The 13,516-nt window shown below is 42.7% G+C and overlaps 1 protein-coding gene across 1 annotated transcript in view; it reads right to left on the bottom strand.

The window, feature by feature from the left end:
• Window positions 1-609: 609 nt before the first annotated feature.
• The window catches only part of TRAPPC9 (trafficking protein particle complex subunit 9), a 329,400-nt gene continuing 316,493 nt past the window's right edge, over window positions 610-13,516 (bottom strand). Inside the window, exons 22-23 of the mRNA XM_072410619.1 lie at window positions 2,511-2,734; window positions 610-1,757 (exon numbers count right to left, since the gene is read on the bottom strand). Coding sequence (XP_072266720.1) covers window positions 1,578-1,757; window positions 2,511-2,734 — 404 coding nt within the window. The 3' untranslated portion in view covers window positions 610-1,577. The remainder of the gene's footprint in view (window positions 1,758-2,510; window positions 2,735-13,516) is intronic.

Below are 13,516 nucleotides of genomic sequence, written 5' to 3'. Positions count from 1 at the left end.
ACTGCCTATAAGGGGGGATATAATGTACTGCCTAAGGGGGGGCACTGGTTAAGGAAAGGGGAAAAGTAATGTGCCATCTGTGGAAAGGGGGATATAATGTGCAGTTTAGGGAGAGGGGGATATAATGGGGAAAGGGGGATAAAATGTGATGGTTGAGGACAGAGGAGATATAGAGTGCCACATGGGGAGAGGGAAAATATAATGTACTGCCTGGGGACGGGGTGCATATTACATGGTGGCCAAGTAGTGCATTTGTGTTTGTGGGAGAAGATTATATTGTGCTGCCTGGGGAGTGGTGGTCATAATATTCATGGTGTAGGCCATGCCAGGGGGATAATCTTTAGACCAATGTACTTTACCCCACATCAGACATCTTTATATCTCTGAAATGACAGAATTTGCCAAACACCAAATCTATGACAGTTTTTTTTCATGTCTTCATCACCCATGGATATGGGTAGAGGTGTAAGAAAGGGGAGGGACCCCATGGGCCCATAATGTTTAGGTTGGGGATGGTCCATAACAATGTCCTTCCTATCAGCCCCCCTTATATAACTTTATCCCTGTTCAGCACCATATTTGTATACAAAACACCATTTACATTGGACAGACAGTAGCCACAATGCTGCTTTATTTTGGGGTTCACTGGAACATATTCAGGTTGGGGGGTCACACATGAGACAACTATTACGACAACCATTCATCATTATAGGAAGACAATCAGATCCGATGTTTTCTCCGTATCAGTTTATTGTCTTCCACTCCTGCGTGTACGGAGCAGTTCATACAGATATCTGATTGGGGCTCATTACATCAGACGGTGACACGGATTGGCTGGCTCTGATCCGAGTCATCAGACTGAGAAGTTGGTTGGATGGTGAAAGATTCTCACAGTTGGAGCTTTAAGTTTTGCTCATGAAATGAACATTCCTTCACAGGAACCTACCCCTTCCCACCAACCCACAGCTACATTATATCCTTCTTCTCACCAGGACAGGAGATGATGGGAAGTCAAAGTTGTATAGTTGTCAGTAGAACAAGAAAAGGGGTTCATTTATCCAATGGTGACACCTGTTCCGGTGACAACTAGGAAGGAACATCTCTGCCTAGGCATTTAAATCTTCACCCATAGAGACACCCGGCCAGTATTGGGGCAGAGCCGAGTGTTCTTTCCTGACAGTTTAGCAGCTGGACCAGACCGTTAAATATTTCAGCCATGCTGTCCACGGGTGGCCCCTGAGCTCTGTCAGCTTACAGCATCTCAAGTTGAGGGACTCTTGAGAAAAAGGACCCCAAGCAGCAAACTGGTTCCTGGGGAAATATTGGGGTGACTTCTGCCCTATATTACCCCATAACACTACAACCGGCATTCACCTCAGCAAATCTCCATTCGTCCATTTTTTTGACACAAGAATTGAATTGTGTGCTGTATAAAAATGATGATCCGATCGTTGTCCATGGTCTGATGGAAGAAATATTGTCCTATAGTGAAATCTGATAGAATAACAAGCTGATAAATATTGGGATAATGACTACAAGTGGTGTAGTGGATGAAATAAGTTAACCGAGGTGACCCTTCAGAATTGAGCCTCACTGATGGTGTTCACCGCACGTATATGAACACTGGGGAGGCAAAACCAAGACAGCGGCAGTTCGCGGGCAGAGTTGTCATCTTGAAACTTTATATCCAGGTAAAAGTCTCCGGTGTAGAGGAAGAGTAAGGAGCCAAAACAGACGGAATAATCTGTGGGCTGAACCTGGAAAGAAAGAGGAGATTTATCAATGGTAATGAGTATAAAGGAGAACTGTGTCACATGACTTGGGTTGCCCTATCTAACTCTCCATTGAACCGCAACTCCCAAAGTCTAAATATTGGACTCAGGCACCAGCAGGTCTCTAGACAATAAAATATGCTTTTGTGGGTCAAAACACATGGTGCCACTGGGTGGTCAGTGTCTTTTCTCCAGGGTTGATGGTGCTCAGTAATGACATCAACAGCACTGCTTTATACACCATTACACTGTAAGTGCAGGGCACGGGTCACAGTGACAGGTCAGTGAAATCCTGCACTTACAGTATGTCCTTCAGGCTTCACAGTATGTCCTCAGGCCTCATTCTATTTGGAAGACTGAGGACATCTTGTGGTGGAGAAGAGATACTGCATGAAGACAACAGTGCACCCTGAGCTTCTTTTAAAATTTTTAACATCTGTGAGGGCACATTTGATAAAGGCCTTTGGTGCAGGAGCACAACTGGGAAACAGGACCGGTGCGGTCACCCTACAACAGGAAATTGACCAACAGGAAGTAATCACCAAGATTATTCAACAAAAGCTGCAGCAGTTTGTAGCAGTTTGAGTGAATAGTGATACCATTGCACTTTTGCCCCAGGATTGATCTACAAGGTGCAGTGTGTGTGTGTGTGTGTGTGTGTGTGTGTGTGCACAATCAGTTTGTCAGTAAGGTATAATTTCAATAAGTAAGGTAAGTCCTTGAGGTTTGCAAACTTACCGAGTTTATATAAAAGGTGTTGGAGCCAACAAAGGTGACAATGTTTTTCAGATCGTAGTTATGGACGCCATTCTGGTAATCTTGGTACGGGATCACTGTCAGGGCAAACGGACCCACTGCCCAATTACTGCGATTGGTCAGCCTCACCTCCAGGCGTATGGGGTCTCCGACTTTGCAGTCTGCAACAATGTCAAAGTCACATGGTTTTCCATCCACCAACAAATCTGCAACACAAGGGTGAAAGCACGTGAATCATTTGGATTATTATGGCCAAAAATGTTATGACATCAAACATTTCCTAAACCTTTAAATAGAAATCGGATTAAGGAAGATCTCCAGGGTTTACTGAATTGTACGAAATGTATCAGCAACAGTCCAAAAGCAAATTTACAAAACACATCAGTTAAAGCCAATGAGTTCCTTTTATTATCTATAGAAGAACTTCTCCAGTACTGCCCCAGCAGATCTACTTATCTTTATCTGGGGTGAATGACAGCCAGCTTCATCCAACTTCTTGAGACCTAGCCTGTCATGGACCTGCCCCCTAGGGGGGAATCATCTTACAGCATGTGAGAACCATTCAGGCAAGAGGAACAACCTCCCACAACCAGCCTCAAAAAAGGGGATCAACCATGTCATTGGACCTGTCAATATATTGCATACAAAAAGGTAGGTATACGGTTCTTTTGTTTAAACAGTTTTTGGGGGCTTCAGGAAAGTGGCGTAGGGTAGGAATTTTTTGAACAGGTTGGTAAATTCACTTACTTGCTGCGACAGACTGATATTTGCCTCTAAGGTTCATTCCCAGTTGAGCATTGCTATAATGCAATGTAAGTGACTTGGGTTGGATTGTTGGGTCATTCTTCACGGCATTCCTTCCCATTGGGCAACATGATCCATTTTTTAAAAAAAAAGCCATACCAGGTACAGGCCCCTACTTCCTGTCCTGGACACACTACAGGAAATAAGCGGAAATCTCCCAGTAGGGAAAGGTCAGAACCCCTCGCAAGTTTTATTGATGATGAAAAATCTCCTCTGTGGGGTCAGCAAAAACAACCAACAGGTTCTAACCAAAAAAAGTTTCTGGCCCCCATAGCGAGGGTCTTGTAGTCACCCCTATATAACCCTTGCTCAATCTGCCACGCTTCAAAGAAATATGTAACAGAGGCTAAAATTCCAGCCGGCCATGTTCCAGCGGGATCATTTCCTGCAGTGAGGCTGTAATCTATAATTGCTGAGATTACATTAATAATAAGGAAGCAGAGGTCTCAACAAAGCATCATTAGTTTTTCCTCACTCAATCGTGATGGATCCATCTGGTGATAACCAGAGACAAATTCCTGTTCTTTCACAAACTCAGACATCCTCTCCAAATAATTATTACTTACAGAGATCTTAGAACAGCTCTCCGGGGGCAATATGTAAATCATCTGCTTCTAATCACAGACATGGCCTTCTGGTGATATACACACGCTAGGCAAATATCAGCATTGCACATTCAGGCCCATTCATGGCACGGCCGGAGCCAGCGAATGGCTCTGTGCCTGACATCCATAAATCTATCTTGTGTGCTGGCCCACCTCACCCTACCTGTTGGTAAAGCTGAACTGAATACATGCCATACACATCAAAAATTGTTATGGACTGCCCCTGAGCAAACATCGCTGCATGACTAATATTTGTCATTGGTTGCACTCTATGTGATGCAGCCACTGGCGGAGAAGAGGAAGGACCCAAGATGTCACATGACCAGCCAGAACAACATAAAAAATCTAAATGAGCATTTCCCAGGCCCATATTTCTGTCTCTCCAATCATTATCATTATATCAAACTGACCGGCGGCGAATTAATGTTTTGCGCCTTGCCAAAAAAATCTCTCTGATCTAAATGATATTCATTCAGAGATGGCGTCTTTATGTTGTCCTGTAGCAACATCACAGCCTTGGCTCTCCTCTGATTTTCCCGATGAGCGTTTGCTGTAAACACTCGTGTGAAGTACAATCGTAGGTAATTAAGTCGAGATAAATGGTCTGATGATGAAATGAAATCGACTTCCAAACAGTCAGAAATGCAAAACGCATTTCATAAAACCTGAAAGTTTCTCCATCAAAGTAGCAAAGCATTGATACAGAGCTGCACTGATAAGGAAGTTGTTTTATCTAGGAAGAGGAAAGACAAGGAAGTTGGGGTAGCTGCTGCGGGCCTTCATTCTAAGCCAACCACAGCCAGAGTAGAAAAGTCTGCCCCCTGCCAGCATGCTATGAAGATTGACCCTTGCATTTTTTTTGAGGAAAGATTGGTCTTTCTGAAAAGAAAGACACGCCCTCAGCAGAATCAGACCTATACCAGTGATAATAGGAAAGCTCACACTCCCTTCTGATTGGAGAGCTTTGGTTCTGATACAGTAGGGGCATCAGGCCTCTGCAAAGAGACTTCTGCTTCCACACAAAAAGGAAGGTGTGGGCAGGGGACGGACTTTTCTAATTTGTGGCTGTGTTCTTGTAAGATTTTGCAGCACACCATTTGTTTTCAAGTATTTGCAGCGTAGTTAAATAATTTAAACAGAAGGGTCAATCAATTGAACATTAAACCCTTTTCTGTATGGGTGGGAAAATTTGCCATCATTGCCTGTCCTGAAGACACCACGGGATATTGTTAGGGTAAAATGTCTTCTTAGCTGTCTCCAAAACAGGTTCTCTTACCCACCAATCCAATGACAACCATAAAATGTGGGCTACCCATCGCTTTTTTCTGATGGTAGTGGTTACAGTGTTCTCCCCAGACCCTTTTAGCTGAGTACACCGCCAGAACTTTTCAGTAACCAGTAAGCTTACAGCTCCTTCCCACCCAATCCCAATTCCCTTACAATTCAGTTCATTCCAGATTTGGAAAGTCTCCCAGATTTTATATGTTTATAAGTTTTTACATGCACATGCATTCTCACAGCATGCTGCCCGTAGCTGAAGTCTGACACACCCCAGCGGAGTCAGAGCTAGAACTGTTCAATCAGCATTCAGCAGTATCACAGTCTTGGCTGGTGTTTCTCAACCTTGGGGAAACCTTTGGGAAACCTTTGAAATAACGCTCACATTTTCAAGGAACACTTTCTTTAGGTATTATATCCACAGATCTCAGCTTGCTGGCCATTGGGAAGAATGTCACCCTTACAGATAACCAAAAAGATCATTGGTATCAGTTAAACTGACCTTAGAGTTACAAATTGCCTAATACTCAAGAAACCCCTAGCAATCACAGGAGGAACCCTGGATGAGAAACACTGGTCTAGGCTTATGTAACATGTCATTAATGTCTTCATTAGTAAAGCACAGACAGGTCCCCTTTAAGAAGGAACTGACGCATCTACATTCAGGAAACACAGAGAGCCCCTTTAGCAGCATACGCGCACCGACGAATATAAAATAACCACCAAACATTATACAAAGTGTCACTTCGAATACAGAATCACAGAGAGAACTCTCACTCTCATCGGCTAGCCTAAAGCCCCGGTTCTCCTGTGACGCAGTTCAATGCGAGGAGAGGAATTTTTAACTCCTCAGCTATTGTTAGATTCTCACAGCTTTTCATTACGATTTACAAATTTCCAGGATTCACACAAAATCTACAAAAGGAAAAAAAAATATTTCTATCTAAAATCCACCGACGGTTTTACAAGAATCTGCCAATGACGCAAGTGGTGCGCCTGGCGACGATGTTCTGCGGGATTTGCATACATTTGAATATGTTACAATATTAGGTCATCGTTACATCTGCTGCGGTGAATAGGAGGCTTCCAGCGCTGAGAAGTAGGAGGGTCAGTGGTGTAAGAATCGCAGATGGTATATGTAACTAAGAGCGCATATCCGAGGAATGCAGCATTTATGTCAGTAGAAAAATCTCTACCTAAAGAGCACCTGTCGCCAGACTATATTAAAGGATCCAGTCTTATCAAGCTGATAAATAGCTTTAAAATAAGCCTTCACTGACCTCTCTGAGTGCTTGTAATGTGAACTCATTCAATCTCAAAATTCTTAACAAGGACTCTGAACCCAGGTTTCAGTGGTTGTGTCTTTTGAAGATTAATTTCTCCACAACGCCAGCAGCTACAGAGGTGTTTGAGGGCTTGTTTTAAAGAGTTTTTAGTACTTGTACAGAATATGAAAGCAACTAATGTGTATAAAGTGGGCACTGGTAATGAACCCTTATCTAATTGATGCCACAACCTGGTAACAGGCCACATCTGTGAAGTGTTCCTTAGGGGAGGGATAACAGGCTTAACCAATCAGTGACCTGCTGATGCAATCTAGCAAAAGTTGCAGTTGTGTCTTGGTTGCCTTAAAATGCAGCTTTGAACTTGCGTGTTAGATATCCCTTTGTTTCCTGTCCTAGGGGTCCATGAGGAAGTGAGTAAATCCCAAGATGGTTACAGATATTAATGCAACTTGAAGGGGCTTCCTCAGTCTTAAAGAGAATGAGAAAGTATTCAGGAAGCTTCCCCAGTGCAGCCCAAAGCTTTGGTGCCCAGAGAATCCTCTTCCTCCGACACGCTCCCAGAAGTGTTCCTGCTAAATGCTGCAGTTCCTTCCTCTGGGTTCCTACACCACTGATACCTATGATGGTTACGGTCTCTTTAAAGCCCCACTATAACATTTGTATTTTTTTTCCAATCTTTATTATCCTTGCATTAACAATCACACAGACTTTTGTTCATCCACTTAAAAAAAAAGGAAATTTAATTTCCGTAACTGGAAAATATCAAAGCGGACGATATTAATTGCTCTGTACAAAGTTTCTGCGGAGATCCAACATCCATCTCCTCATCCAAAAAATGATTAATGGGGCCGCTGGTTGTCACCTTAAAGAAATCATTATGAGATCTGTGGAAAACTTAAGGGAACAATTCAGCGTCTTTAATTTCTAAATTACCCTGCTTTCATTTTTAATGGGACCTTCAAAACTTTATGAGGATGGCGGGGCCTGGAATGAGTATGAAAGGGAACAGATTCATCCGTCTCAGGCTGGAATATATTACAGCGATGAGTGACAGAAATAAATTATGGAGTTAAACGGCAACTCAGCTAGTAATAACTTCACCCCTAACATAGTCAACACCAACCCTATATTTTTTATATGCCCGTCATTATTATAGAAAGGGGTTAATAAATATGAGATTATGGGCGTGAATAAACAAAATAGTCAAATGGAAAGAAAAAGGCTGCACTGGACCAATTGGGTCTTAGATGGATTAATAGCGGTGGTGCAGCAGGGGTTCTGTTCCATAGCCCATTTTCCAATAAAAGGTTTTTTTAAGATAAAGACCCAGAGATGGCCCTTTTACAAGAGCCTGTTCCACTTTAATTGCTTAACCCTTTAGTGGCCTCCTCTGATTATACCAAACCGAATTAGGATGGAAACAGAGCCCGTAATTCAGAGCAGTGCGGTGTGACATAAAAGGGGACAGTTTTTCCATGCGTCCTCCATTACAGAGCACTTACACGGCCACCGCCACACATGGAAACAGAGGAGTCATAATGTCATTATTAGCCATTTACACGGCAGCAAACACAGACCAGGCGCCTCCATTACCGGTGTGATGTCACCAGCCTTCGATGCACAAAGTGCTACGGAGCGGCCTGGGCCATCTGGAGGACCAGAGCTACGAGTGTTTGTTTGAACTGGAATACAGGATCCAATATTACACAGGCTGGTCTGATGAGATGGAGGCCTGGGGGAGGCTGGAGGAGACACGGGGAGATTGAAACAGCTACCTCAAAAACTATGGGTGGGGTAGCTAAGGTCTAGAAATTAGGGTGACTTAAGTGATTCCTCACATATGTGACCTGGGATGGACATAGGAAGGTGCAATGTGTGGGCTGGTCCAAGGGCCCTGAAAGCTCCTGAGACACAAGGTTAACCCACAGGGGGCTCAAGTCAGTTCTGCACATCGGATCATTGTTGGCTTCTTCTGGAAATATATGTATATATATATAACCTCCATGTTTTTTTTTTTTTTTTTACATTCAAGAAAAAGGCACCAGAAGATGTTAGGTGTTATTTTTCCAGGAGAATGTTCAGTGTGTTCCCCTGAGATTAGTTTCCATTGATGCCCCCATTTTCCTTTGGAGGGGGGATGGAGTAGTGCCATGGAGGTCAGCTGGCTTCCAAAACAAAAGTGAGCATAAAAACCGTAGCCCAGCCAAGTGGCATTTTCCAAAGCCTGTTGGGCACATCATGTGGGAGCCCACAAATGTTCATACAAACCTAGTAATCTCAGTCCACCCAAATCTAATAATTGGTAGATGTTAGAGAGGACAGGAGGACTCATTACAGGGGCCCCCACTATCTCTCTGTTGTGTTTCTAGGTCTGCACACCTGATAGGCTCATTATGAATGGATCCTACCATCCATACATTGAGTTTCCAGGTCTGTACACCTGCTGTGCTCAATTTGAGGGGCTCCTACCATCCCTGCACATATCTACCTACCTGTTGTGGCCATATTTTTTTTTACTTTTTATCCATGTCGATCATAAATAATGTAACTGGAGGACCCAGAACACCCACAGGTGGTGGGAACACCCCAAAACTTCCAAGAGGACAGGAATAATATAAGGACCTATGGCAGAGAGATCCCAACACCGGTGGCATACTGTATATGAAGCGAGGGCTAACCCAGCCTACCAGTCACTAACTATAACTAAAACAATATTCATAACGTTATATAAAATGTATTATATATTTTGTTGAACCGGATTTATTTGGGTTAGACTTTTGACTGAGCCCCGCCCACTAGTCAGGAAAAGGGGGAAAATCGTCCAATGAGGACACTTGTTCCTGTGAAAACCACCTGAGAGGGGCAAGTCTTCACATTGGAAAGATATCTTCTTGAGATATCAAAAAGACCTGATAGAAGTTTTACCCTTCCCCTAATATTCAGGATATTGTTCATAGGCTAATCATTGTATTGAATTCAAAACCACTTTTTGTATCAGGATGAATATTTGATCAATCATCATACGATTAATAAACTGAAAAATTATTTCCAATTGAACACACATCATAGACTAATTTTTTTCAATTCCAATCAGATACAATGGTGAACAGGATCGTAATACAAATCAATTATCGAACGAGAGGATGGATCTCAAATATTTGTAATCAATCGGAAAGAATCAATTTGTTATTTGTTATATTGATGAAATTCGCATAATATACAGACGGTGAAAGCTTCCAGAGCTGCAGGAACGCCGTCCATCACTTTAAATGCTTCCGCACTCAGGAGGTAATTTGTATTATCATTAAAATGCTTCGGTGGATTGCATTGTGTCCCGATATCTAATAAACCCACCACTGCGAGTTCTCGGTGACACCAAACAATAAAACCTTGTTCTTCCTCTGATCCTGGAAGGGATGGAGTTAAAGCGTCAGTGGGCTGAAAACATATGCTGCCGATCAGTCAGGCAGAAGTGACTCCATGTCTCCAGGCCGGCAGATGGACACCGGGGATCTATGGGGCCCCGCTAATGTTTAACAAGTTGACAATGTTTTCCTACATTAGTCCGCAGATAAGGACCAACCAAACCAGACCAGAACACTGTCACTTTAAGGAGAGAAAAAAGTATGGGAAGGGAAACATTAGTGAGGATTGTCACACTCCAAACACACAATAGTAAAATATAAACATAACAAAAAAAATATAGCTAGTATGTCAATCATTTTTTTATAATAGCTTCCTGAACAGCAGGACTGACATGGGTGAGGGACAAGTCACACTTTACATGATACAGTTCTGACAGATAAGTGAGCAGAGAGATGACTTTATCAGCATGATGATGCTCCTTGATTGTCCAATCATAAGCGAGGGGTGGGTCTTTGACCAAGCACCTGGTATCTGGTTATGTGCTCTAACAGGGGGGGCTTCTGGGTAGCAAGAATGCCTGAACAAGAATATAAATCTTTCAGCAGATAAACCATCCATGAATGTGTATTTCAAGGGTGAATTTAGTACTTTGCCTGGAAAAATATAGAAAACTTCAGATATGGAGCCCAATAAAAAGTTATATTTTGCAGACAGGCTGCGCATTCAAATGCAATGAGCTGCCACCACTCATGATAGATCCCATGCATCACATGATATCAAATTACACCAGTCTATTCACACAATAGAAAAATGACCAATCAGGAAGGCAAATTGCTCGGTCTGCTGAATATAAAAATATAAAGCCTTGAGCGTAACAATAACCAAGACCTCAGGAAACATATCAAACTATATAAAGACCCTTAAATACAACACTGAAAATGATGGACAATAGTCAAAATCATTAGAAGATATTTGCATGTCCAAATTCGAGCAATGAATGCTGGGGAAAAAATATAATCAGCCCGGGCCGAAGTAGTGATCAGATCCTCAGCTGGAGAATAAAGAAGAGCAGGTGCTGCATTGAGCTGTCAGTCAGCGGCCCTAATACATAGCAGATGATAGAACGGGTACATTTGTTCTGCACATTAGACCTATTTCTTAGAATGCTTTGTGTCTGCTGCCTCCAATTCAGCACCTCTGCTAAGCCCATAACCTTCCTGTGCTAAGTGCCGCTCAATAAAAGAGAAAACATTACCAGGGCTGTGCAAGGAAGGCCAAAGTGCAGCAAACAGCTGCAAACACTTAGGTTTAAAGGGGAAGAAATACTTTATTTTCAATCAACTTTCAATTGTTGTTGTTGGCTTTTAGGGCTTGGCTTTCTCATAAAGGTACAAATTATGTTCCATATTTGAAGGATTATAATTCATGTGCAGAGCTGTAAGTGTTCCCTCTAGTGGTCACCTGTGTATAGCTTGGACTGCTGACATAAGCTTGGTTAGCTTTAGGATAGGTTAACACTGGCGGTGAAGTTGTGGCATGTTTATGGCTTCTTCATGCCAGGATACTGCTGCCTCTAGGGAGACCCTAAATTTAGGCAGCTGAATAAAGAATAAATGTGGGCAGCAGTGAGTGGTACCAGTACCTATTACTGACACCACCTGAGAAATATTCAAACAATGGTTCCTTAAGAAATGCTGTGGTGTAAAAGTGGCTGGCAAGGTGCCATATTGTGAATGTAGCATAAAGAAGCAGAAAGCAGAGCCCGTATGTGTAAGAGGAAAATATGGCTGCTGATTGCTTTTCCTGGGCCGGTAACTCAGAAATTAGAGCCAATCAGACAGTATTTTTTAAAAAGAAGAAATAAAGCCGGCATGACTCTCATTGGAGGTTCACAGATAATGAATATGGAGGAATTCTATTGGCTGCCAGTCTTTGGAGCCAGGATTACGGCTGACCTCACTTTTCTTCACTGCAGTTAAGCTGCACAGTTTGGTCACACACACAGTTTAGGATGGGTAAAGGCAGGTTCACTTTAAAGAAAAAGTTTCCAGATTTATTTTGACCAATCTGATGGCCCGTGTCTGATGGCACCTTGGCTGTACCGGTCAGTCCCTCATTGATACTTTTTTAGGGGTGTCAGATATCTGTGTCCCTCTCCCCAAACCATGGCTGTATCCTGCATTCCCAATGGCACTGCATTCAGAAGGCTCAGCAATGTAACACACACATCTGACACTCCCAGAAAAGTTGAATGCGGAACAGACTAAAGGAGGTTGCAGCACTGAAATGTACGGAAGGTCAAAAAGATGGGCAGCCAAGGAAGAAAGTGCAATACACTGACAGTATGACTTTAGTAAATAACCAGGATTTGTGAATAAAGTGCGTTCAGAAGAATGGCCAATTGAAAGGCCCCAAAACTCAGACCACTGCAGAGGGATAGCTGGGTGCTCAAAATTCCAAGAGAACTCATTTCAGCCAATGGCAGGGGGTATTGTGGTGATATTTGGAGTGCCAGGGGCAGTAGTGAGGCACAGGCATGCCCCTTATGCCTCCTGGAAGCAGCTGGAGCCAGGGATGAAGCAGGCAATTTCCTTTGGGGATTTGGGGGCTTTCAATAGAACTGATCTTCTATTATAATTGGGATTGGTTCTCATATTTTTTTAAGATAGCGACTAGAATGAGCGCAAACAGTTATTTTTGAAAAACAAAGACAATAATCCATTCACAAAGGAGAGATCAGCTGACATGATCATCACTCTTATGAATGGTTACCATTTCTATCATGAACTGGTGATCACTACTATTGATAGTTTGGCAATTACCCCAAATTTATAACAAGTCAATCAGAACATACTTATCAGATCCAATGTTCCCCCCAACCCCTTTAGGCTGGGCGCACCACCCGACACTTTTCAGTAACCACGCCGCTGTTTTTAGCTAGTTACGGAAAAGTTGGGTCACAATACCGAGGCTGCCACCTGCCTACAGCCTTTTCCTCCCAGATTAAAGCATTTTAGACTGGGAGAATACACAGGCCACAATGGAGATCAGTGGGGTTTGTGTCAGATGCCACAATAGAGATCAGCTGGGTTTGTTTCAGATGCCACAATAGAGATCAGCTGGGTTTGTTTCAGATACCACAATAGAGATCAGCTGGGTTTGTTTCAGATACCACAATAGAGATCAGTGGGGTTTGTTTCAGATGCCACAATGGGGATCAGTGGGCTTTGTTTCGGATGCTACAATGGAGATTAGATGAATTGAAAAAAATGAGCTGCATACGCCGCTTCAAAATATGGCAGTCAGTTTCTCTATTTAAGTAAATGGTGCTGCTTATACCACTTCAGTGTGCTTTGATCTCCACCATCCAAAATGTTATCATCATTCTATAAATCTTATATAAAAAAATAGTGAACAAAAAGTTACTTTCATAAATGGGATCCAAAACCACAACAAACCTGCACATTGGCAAACCATTATGGACGACATCGGCAGCCACCAATACTTTAACAGACCTGCAGCACCCTGAAGGGTTAAAGTAAAAATTTGATCAGCTAGCTGGAGAACACTCAGAGGAATTTGCCATTTTTGACCAAAAGTCAAGTTGACCAAGTTGACCAAGAAACCAAAGAAAGGAAATCCTTTTTTA

Source organism: Pyxicephalus adspersus, chromosome 5, assembly GCF_032062135.1.
Source record: "Pyxicephalus adspersus chromosome 5, UCB_Pads_2.0, whole genome shotgun sequence".
Lineage (NCBI taxonomy): Eukaryota > Metazoa > Chordata > Amphibia > Anura > Pyxicephalidae > Pyxicephalus > Pyxicephalus adspersus.
This window is presented reverse-complemented; position numbering and strand designations above follow the sequence as displayed.